This window comes from Lampris incognitus, chromosome 2 (assembly GCF_029633865.1).
Source record: "Lampris incognitus isolate fLamInc1 chromosome 2, fLamInc1.hap2, whole genome shotgun sequence".
Classification (NCBI taxonomy): Eukaryota; Metazoa; Chordata; class Actinopteri; order Lampriformes; family Lampridae; genus Lampris; species Lampris incognitus.
This window is the reverse complement of record NC_079212.1, coordinates 103,577,040-103,586,726: the sequence shown is the minus strand read 5'-3', so window position 1 is coordinate 103,586,726 and position 9,687 is coordinate 103,577,040. Positions and strand designations below refer to the sequence as shown.

General features: G+C 43.1%; 1 protein-coding gene across 1 annotated transcript in view; it reads right to left on the bottom strand.

The window, feature by feature from the left end:
- Positions 1–2,207: 2,207 nt before the first annotated feature.
- Positions 2,208–9,687, bottom strand: part of rbpjl (recombination signal binding protein for immunoglobulin kappa J region-like) — a 30,832-nt gene continuing 23,352 nt past the window's right edge. Inside the window, exon 11 of the mRNA XM_056300988.1 lies at positions 2,208–2,523. Within this exon, the coding sequence (XP_056156963.1) occupies positions 2,208–2,523 (316 nt within the window). The remainder of the gene's footprint in view (positions 2,524–9,687) is intronic.

Genomic DNA, 9,687 nt, shown 5'->3' with positions numbered 1-9,687 from the left:
GTCTAACACGTTCGTCCAAAATCTCCCATATAGGTCTTCAATTGGGTTGAGATCTGGTGACTGTGAAGGCCATAGCATGTGATTTACATAATTTTCATACTCATCAAACCATTCAGTGACCCCTCGTACCCTGTGGATGGGGGCATTATCATCCTGGAAGAGACCACTCCCATCAGAATAGAAATGTTTCATCATAGGATATAGCTGATCACTCTGAATATCTTTGTATTGATTTGCAGTGACCCTTCCCTCTAAGGGGACACGTGAACCCAAACCATGCCAGGAAAATGCCCCCCACAGCATAACAGAGCTCCTGGACCACCTCACTGTAGGGGTCACTCAGTTAGGTTTTTCCTTTCATTTGTCTCTCTCTCTCTCACACACACACACACACACACACACACACGCACATGTTTGTCTACTTATTTTCATTGTTGCCATTCAAGTTTCCACGTAAATATATATCCATACAAGGCAAAATGTCACTACTGTAGCTTCACAGTCACATTGTTACTTAGCATATCAGAATATTGTCCAATGAACACCTGGGTGGATATCCATTGTCCTAACTTGCATCCTAAATGACTTGTTCTTGGTCCAAAAACAAACAGTGCTTGCCAGCTGATCACCATTTTGGTGTGTAGATAATTTCTTTGCTGTCATCTAGTGCTGACAGCTTCAATACTGGTCTATATGCTGCATTTATCTTTTGGCTTAATTCAAAATCCAAACCAAATCACAAAGTATTGTTTGTAAAATTTCCCTTAGTTGCTGCTACAACCCCCCCCCCCCCCAAATACAACCTTTAAGATGAGCTCAGCAATTATAGCTTCAGAGTCACATTGATAGACAAAACTAAACTCAGCAAACTTCACCTTGCGCAAATGTGGGTGCCTGTCAAAGGAGGTTGTAATAGTGGTCTTCCACAAAGACTATCAATTCAAGGCATTCATGACAGTGGAATTTGCATGAATTAAAAAAAAAAGATCTCCAGTTGATCAGGATGGCGGGAATTTAAATTTTCACCAATATTTTTTCAAAATTTTCCTGTTATTGAGCCACATCATTTTAATAATTTAGTATTACCCTTCACCTCCCGCCCAATGACTGCTGGGATAGGCTCCAGCATCCCCGTGACCCTGAGTAAGGATGAGCGGTTTGGATGATGGATGGAATGGATAGTATTACCCTTCATACATTGCATCAATTCTCTGCTGCTCTTCATTGGATATTGTCGGAAGAAGTAATGACAAATGCTAAGCACTGATTGATGAATCAAGGTGTCAATCATTATTTTGCAATTCTGCAGTAACAGTCCAGCTCAGGGGCGTCCGGGTAGTGCAGTGGTCTATTCCGTTGCCTACCAACGGTTCAAATCCTCGTGTTGTCCCCGGCTTGGTCGGGCATCCCTACAGACACAATTGGCTGTGTCTGTTGGTGGGAAGCCGGATGTGGGTATGTGTCCTGGTCGCTGCACTAGCGCCCCCTCTGTCGGTTGGGGTGTCTGTTCGGAGGGAAGGGGGAACTGGGGTGAATAGCATGATCCTCCCACGTGCTAAGTCCCCCCTGGTGAAACTCCTCAGTCAGGTGAAAAGAAGCGGCTGGTGACTCCACATGTATAGGAGGAAGCATGTGGTAGTCTGCAGCCCCCCCCCCAGATCAGCAGAGGAGGTGGAGCAGCAACTTCGAAGGCTTGGAAGAGTGGGGTAATTGGCCAGATACAATTGGGGAGAAAAGGGGGGGGGGTCCAAAAACAGTCCAGCACATTGGCAACAGGCACAACACAACTCAAGAAGCTTTCTCATTGGCAAATAAAAGGTCTGACCATATCATGCACACTATAATACAGTAAAATCTCTCTTGTGAAAGGCTATTCAACAACTTAGGTTTCAAATTTTTCTTTCATTTTAAATGCCTGATCATTTTGAGACATTTTGAAAACAGCATTTGCATATTTACCATTTCATTCTCAGTAAGAAAGTAAGCTAGGAGGGCAGGTGCTAAAAAAATGACATCCATTTTGCTAGCTGTTTCAATATGTTGTTTTCTAGTAGGAGGCAGAAGATCTATGTGAGGACACGATAGGCAGTGTTTTACTCCTCTGCTGTTGGAGTTTACCCCTGTAATCCCATTTAGACAAACAACAAACACCCATCTTTTGCCACCGCCACAATGGGAATGCTGGATCAGAGTCAGCTTCAGCCTTTCTAGCTCTGCATGAAGAGGTGAAAATTGGCTCTGGTGAACTCCTGATGGATGGAGTCTAAGAGAGCATCTTCCTCCTGTCCTCCCTTCATTTCTCCTTTCCCCTGTCCTCCACCTCTTCCTCCTCCTCCCCCCAGTGTGCAGATGGGTGGGGGCAGCTGGAGCTCAGGGGTGTAGGTGAAACCGAAGGAGGTGCGGTAGATGAGGCCGTCCAGTCGGACTAGAGAGAGCGGGACGGTGATGATGCGTCTGAGGCAGCACCTGCCTTCGCTGAAGACGGAGACATCGGGGACCACGCAAATCAGGGATTTTGGGGACCTGGAATAAAAAGAATATGCTTTGGGGAAAAAATTTCATTTGTAAAAGACTTCATAGCATTGAATACTCAATAGTACTGAATTGAAATAGGCATCATTTTTAAGTGACTTGCTACACATAGTATTGGAGACGATAACACTAATTTGTGTGGCTGCATTATTTAAATGAAATTATCTTGTTTAATGCAATGCATTTTTTTAAACCAGCTTCAGTAGGGAAATACATTGTTAGAGTAACGTTACCAACTAATCTAAACAACCCTTCTTTATGCTAAGTTTATTTAGTGTTAAAATCTGTATGACATATAATGAAGTTTTGTTGCATCTGTAACATAACAAAACAATAATATACCATAATTCTTATTTTATGTTCTAAAACACTGAAAGAAATCATTTCATTTTAATACTCATTTACAGCATTTACGGTGTTGTTTTACCATATTCAATTCAAACCCATGCTATGGCCTCTAGCCTTCTCCTGGCCAAGCCCAGCACTGGGGGATCATTTTCCTGCCACTAATTGGCAGCAGCTTCTCATACAAAGAGCATATTGTAGGCGAGTGTGTTTTTACAAACACTGCTTCCCTCGTGCTACCTAGCTGCTGGCGATGGGGGGAATATTTGCAGAACCTCGCGGTGAGCCACTCTCGGCAAGAGACCCCAACTCACACCTCAGCCACACAGCGTGGGCTCTGAGGTAGAGTCTGACGTCAGAGGAGGTGTTTTGTTCAGAGATGCATCACATGAGCTTCCGTGGTAGGGATACCTGAGTCTGAAAGGCATGAGAACAACTCTTCTGAACATTTCATAACTCCCCCTGCAGGGAGAAGACCGTTTCCTGTCGAGGTAAGTTAAAATACACCCAGAAATGGAAATTGAATAAGTCATCAAGTGGGCTCTATACCCGGTTTGACTTCTCAAAGGCATGTTAGTTTTCACGGCATGAGGCATAGACAACATTTTGATGCATTGGTCAAAAGCAATGTTGCCTTCACAAGCAATGAGGATTTGCCCCACTTGCCCAGGCCACACACCACCCTGACCCAACACGCCCTCAAAACCCACAGTTTTGAGGACCAGGGCATGCATACACATTCTAGAAAGGGAGGATGGAAGGTTTGAAGAGTTGAGGAGTTAAAGAGGCTAAATATGTTATACTCGGACAACCCTATCTAAACAAATGCCCTGACTCATACAAGGACTTATACAAGGCTACCCCCTGCCCCCACCTAGGGCAGTCTGACCACCTCTGCCTGTTTCTCGTCCCAGCCTACAAACCCCTCATAAAATGGATCAAGCCAGCAATAAAGACAATCCCTGTCTGGCCAGAAGGAGCAGTTTCTGAACTCCGGGACTGTTTTGACAACACAGACTGGAACATTTTTGCACATTCAGCCACCCATGGCTCCCATTTAGACATTAATGAACAGACATCTGCCATGCCATCCTACATTAACTTTTGCACCAAGTGTGTCACAAAAAAAAAAAAAAAAAATCAATCCACACCTTTCCAAACCAGAAACCCTGGATGACCGGTTAAGTCTGGCAGCTGTTGAAAGCCCGGGATGCAGCATTCAAGTCAGGTAACTACGAAGCCTACAGCACAGTCAGATCCAAACTCAAAAAGGGCATCAGAACAGCCAAATATAACTATTCCCTATGAATAGAGGACCACTTTCACAATAACTCCGATCCCCAGAGAATGTGGCAAGGCATTCAGTCTATCACAGACAACAAAAGCTCCAATAGCAGTCCCACTGTCCATGATGCCTCCCTCCCAGATGAGCTAAATAATTTCTACGCCCGCTTCGTCAAGGACAATACTGACCTAGCCACAAAAATCCCCACCCATCAAGAAAACCAGGTGCTCACTTTATTGATCGCAGACGTCAGTGAATCACTGCACAGAGTGGCAGTGGACCCGGTATGCCATCCGGCATACCGGGTCGGGTCCACCGGGAATGCTCCGACCAGCTGGTTGAGGTCTTCACAACTATATTTAACTCTCATTGTCCCAATCCACAGTCCCAGCAAGACCATCTCTATCATTCCTGTCCCCAAGAAATCTACACCCACATGTCTGAATGACTACCGACCCATAGCACTCACCCCCATTGCCATGAAGTGCTTTGAGAGACTGATTCTGGCTAACATCAAAAACACTATCCCCACCACATTTGACCCACATCATTTTGCCTACCATCCCAAAAGGTCTACAGAGGATGCCATTGCCACTGCCCTGCACTTAACTCTGACCCACCTTGAACTTAACAACACATACATCCGGATGCTGTTCATAGATTACAGTTCTGTTTTCAACACTATCATCTCTGCCAAACTAACCACCAAACTTCTCTCCCTTGGCCTCAACCCCTCCCTCTGTAACTGGTCCCCCGACTTCCTGACCAACAGACCTCAGTCTGTTAGGTTAGGTGACCACACCTCCTCCACCCTGACCCTCAGCACAAGTGCCCCTCAAGGCTGTGTTCTGAGCCCCCTCCTTTTCTCCATCTTTACCCACGACTGCCTGCCAACTCACCCCTCAAATGTAATAGTTAAGTTTGCAGATCACACTACAGTCATAGGCCGTATCACCAACAATGACAAGACGGCCTACAGGGACGAGATTCAGCATCTCACATCATGGTGCACCACCACCAATCTTGTCTTTAATGTGGAGAAGATGAAGGAGCTGATTGTGGACTTCAGGAGGTCTAGAAGCTGCAGCCATTTCCCCATACACATCAATGGGGTGGAAGTGGAGCATGTCTCCAGCTTTAAATTCCTTGGAGTCCACATCAGCGAGGAACTTTCCTGGACATCAAACACCCAGGCCCTTGTGAAAAAGGTCCAACAATGCCTGCATTTCCTGAGGAGGCTGAGGAGCACCCGTCTATCTCCCAGAATTCTCTCTAACTTCTGCCACTGCACCATAGACAGCATCCTGACCAGCTGCATTCAGTGAGGTGAGGCAACTGCACATCAGTAGACCAGAAAGCTCTGTAGCAGGTTGTCAAGGCGGCCCAGCATATCACCGGTACCCAGCTCCCAACCATTAAAGACATTTCTCACAAACGCTGCCTTCGAAGGGGTCTTAGCATCAGCAGAGATCCCACCCACCCCAACCATGGACTGTTCTTCCCCCTGCGCTCTGGGTGGCACTACAAGAGTCTCAGAGGCAGCACTACCAGGCTCAAAAACAGCTTCTTTCCCAAAGCTGTTACCCACCTGAACCTGGCTACACACTGAATGTCTGTAAATATCTTTATACTCGTGCTCTTTTTTTTTTTTACTTATCTATAGCTTTTAGTCTTCATCTGTATATATCTTGTACTATGCTTGCTATGTTTGTCTATGTCTGTCTTGCACTGTTTTGCGAAGCCGCAGCCCTCATTTCGTTTTTAACATGTGCCTGCACATTGTTTATGATGACAATAAATTGAATTGAAATTGAAATTGAACATCTGTTCCCACTCAGTCCTATTTGAAAAGAGGCATGACACTAACATAAGGATAAATGGTGAGGTTTCTCCACCTGGCATCAGAACTAAAGAACCCATCTGGATGGCTTCTTCACCAATTAGTTTTCTGAAAACTAATATCCAGTTAACAGATTTAAACCTCTCCTGGATACTTAGATGAATTGTGTACTATGAGGATAAAATTGAATAATTTAAAGGTTTTTCATGTACATGCTGTAAACTGTTGTCTTTATGCAAGCCCAATAATCCAGGTAAGGAAATCACAGAAAGTTGAATTAGTTCATCTGGACACAACCTTTATTGAGAGAGAAACATGTCATTACTCATCTAAGCGACTTCTTCAGTCTAAATTGACTGCAGGTATCCCCACCCTTATAAACAATACAGTGGCATAATGACCAAAACCAACAATCAATTTCATATGCAAATTGCCATGACCATTAGCTAGTGTTACAATAGCCACGTGTACTATTCACAGAGGATTTGGGAATAGTTGCAATCACAGCATTGTAAGATGGTGACAGATGTACTCACAGCATTGCAAGATGGCGACAGATGTACATTTAAGCCCCCCCCCACCCCCCACCCCCAGTCCTCAATTCAGGGATGGTCATTCCCTCTTCACATAGATGGCCTCATTTACTCCCCATTTAAACCAGAGTTCCTCCCTATCAAGGATGTGCGCATCCTCATCCTTGAAAGAGTGGCCACTGACTGGCCTGCAGATGGGTGTAGACTGCGGAGTCCTGGCCTGATGTGTTAGCTCTCGTGTATTGTGCCATCCTCTTGGCCAATGTCTGTTTAGTTTCCCCGATGTACAAGTCACGGCAATCCTCCCGGCAGTTAACAGTGTACACTATATTGCTCTGTTTGTGCCGGGGGACCCAATGCTTGGGGTGGACCAATTTCTGGCCCAGCATGTTTTGGTGTTTGAAAGTAGCAGTACACATTGCAATGTAACTCTAGTTAATGGTCATAGCAATTTGAATATGAAACTGATCATTGTTTTTGGTCGTTATAACACTGTATTGTTTATAAGGGTGGGGATACATGCGGTCAGTTTAGACTGAAGAGGTCACTTAGATGAGTGATGAAACGTTTCTGTCAACAAACATGTTCTGATGAATTGATTCAACTTTCTATGATTGTAAACTGATGAGAAAATAATTTTGCTGACTAAACATTGAACCAGATTTGTCAAAATAGAACATAATGTATACTCTTTTGGGATGCTGAGCCTTTTTGATTTAGTTGAGTATAAGGAGCTAAGTGTTCGTTATGCCATGAAGATGTTAATCAAACTTTTCCAAAGGAGTTGAATCAAGTGCAACTGTACTTGGTATATATCCGTGAAGACGTTTCGCCTCTCATCCAAGAGGCTTCCTCAGTTCGTGCCTTTCGTCTGAGTCTCATCACCAGCCAATGAGACTAGCTTGGTCTAGTCAGAAAGGCATGAACTGAGGAAGCCTCTTGGATGAGAGGCGAAACGTCTTCACGGATATACATATACCAAGTCCAGTTGCACTTGATTCAACTCCTTTGGATAACCATGACCTGGATGAATGAGAACATTCACAGACACGTTAATCAAATTTAAAGCTTAATTCAGAGGGTTTTTTTTTCTTTTTTTTCTTACAACCTGGGTCTTATTTTAAACATTTCTGGGGAAACAGAACATAAATATCAGACATGTTTCAACAAGTCCACTTCAACCCAATTACAAAGACCATGTATTTGGGAGTGAAAATGAAATTGCAAGTTAGAGTCATTACCCAAAATGTCCAATATTATCAGTGGCCAATTCCATTGCTGAGCCATTGGTTCAACTTGCAGGAATGACCAGTCTATATCTCTCATAGGTAGTAATAACCATCGATAAACTACCTGGCCAGCGGCCAGCACAAATGAGAAGTTTCATAAGTGATAGGAAATCATATACACAGTCTAGCTTAGACACTAATTGTTTTTTGTTGCTTTTGTTACTTTTGTTGAAATGGCAGTTTAAGGTTCATGTTCAGCTGCAAATGTTGTAAGATGATGTTGTGAAGCTGTATCTAGCATCCGAAATCTCCAAAATTATGACAAAGAGTAAAATAATGTGATAACCAATATGTACTATATATATATATATATATATATATATATATATATATATATATATATATATAACTACTTGAATTAACACCCATATTAAAAAAAGGAAAAAAAAAGAAAAATAATTATCATCTGATCTGCAGCATAGGATGTCCTGGCTGAATTTATAGGTCTTTTTTTTTTTTTTAATTTATTTCTGATTTTTCCCTTTTTTCTCCCAATTTAGTGGCCAATTGATCCCTATTTTAATTCAAACACCCACCCTCGTATTGCATGCGTTCGCCAACTGCATCTCTCCGGCCGGCAGTCTCGAAGGAAAGCGCCTCCCCACTTTCGTGACAAGGCGAATCCAGGCCGAACCACTGTTTTTCCGACACACACAGAGATGCATTCACATGACGAACACAAGCCAACTCCGCCCCCCTCCCGAAGACAGCGTTGCCAATGATTGCTGCTTCATCGAGTCCGGCCATAGTCGGATCTGACGAGACCGGGGATTTATAGGTCTTCTAGCTAAAACATCCCTCAGTTATTACTGAGTCACTGCTAGCTATTCTAGGCTAAAAGCATGTTTCAGTTTTATTGACATACCTCAACAATTCACAAAATAACTACTTTGAAATTTGGGTCAAATGGAACATGATTTGAGTGAAACACATTGGTCTACACAATGTTTTCCGGCAGCGACACCATAATAATATTCATATTCTAGCCAACTTTTATGGCTAACCAACCAAGAAAACAGGTCTGAACAGTCCCATTTTATCTCTAAAACTTAATTTTCCCCTTGCCTTGTTCAGCTTCACACCTGGTACTCCTACAGTACCAGCAAACTGCACAAAGCCATCATAATAGAAAACAGGCCGAATAGGCAAAATGTGCCTGAAAAACAGAATTTATGTGTGCTATCATATTAGTTGTGATGATATAATTGCAAAAAATGTATGAAATATATGTAAGTCCTCTTTAACTTATTCCACATTAAAAGGCTACACTGTTGACGCTTAAACTGTGGGACTCCTGAACAAATCATTACTTTTAATGTTTGGATTTGCCAAGACTTAACAGCCATACAAAGAAGAAAGAGCAACACTGACGAGGGAAAGTAGTAAAACCAAATTTAAAAAATATATATACATATTTGATCTCATTAAATCAATTTAGGGCACATAAGTAAATAGACTGCAATAATATGGTGCTTTTCTGGTCTACCGACCACTCAAAGTGCTTTACAGTGTATGTCTCACATTCACCCATTCGCACACCCATTCATACACTGATGGCGGAGGCTGCCATGCAAGGCGCCAACCTGCTCATCAGGAGCAGTTAGGGGTTCAGTATCTTGCTCAAGGTCACTTCAACATGCTCTCTGGAGGAGCCGGGGATTGAACCAGCAACCTTCCGACTACTAGACAACCCACTCAACCTCTTGAGCCATGCTGCCTCAAAGTAGACTTTATATAGCAACTCAGGTTAAAACCGTTTTGTTAAAAGCAAATCTAAATCCCAATCTATACTGAGATTTGAGAACACACAAAAAGGAGTTCCTGCTGGTTGTCTTTTTCATTTATAAATCAAGCAAATCCAAG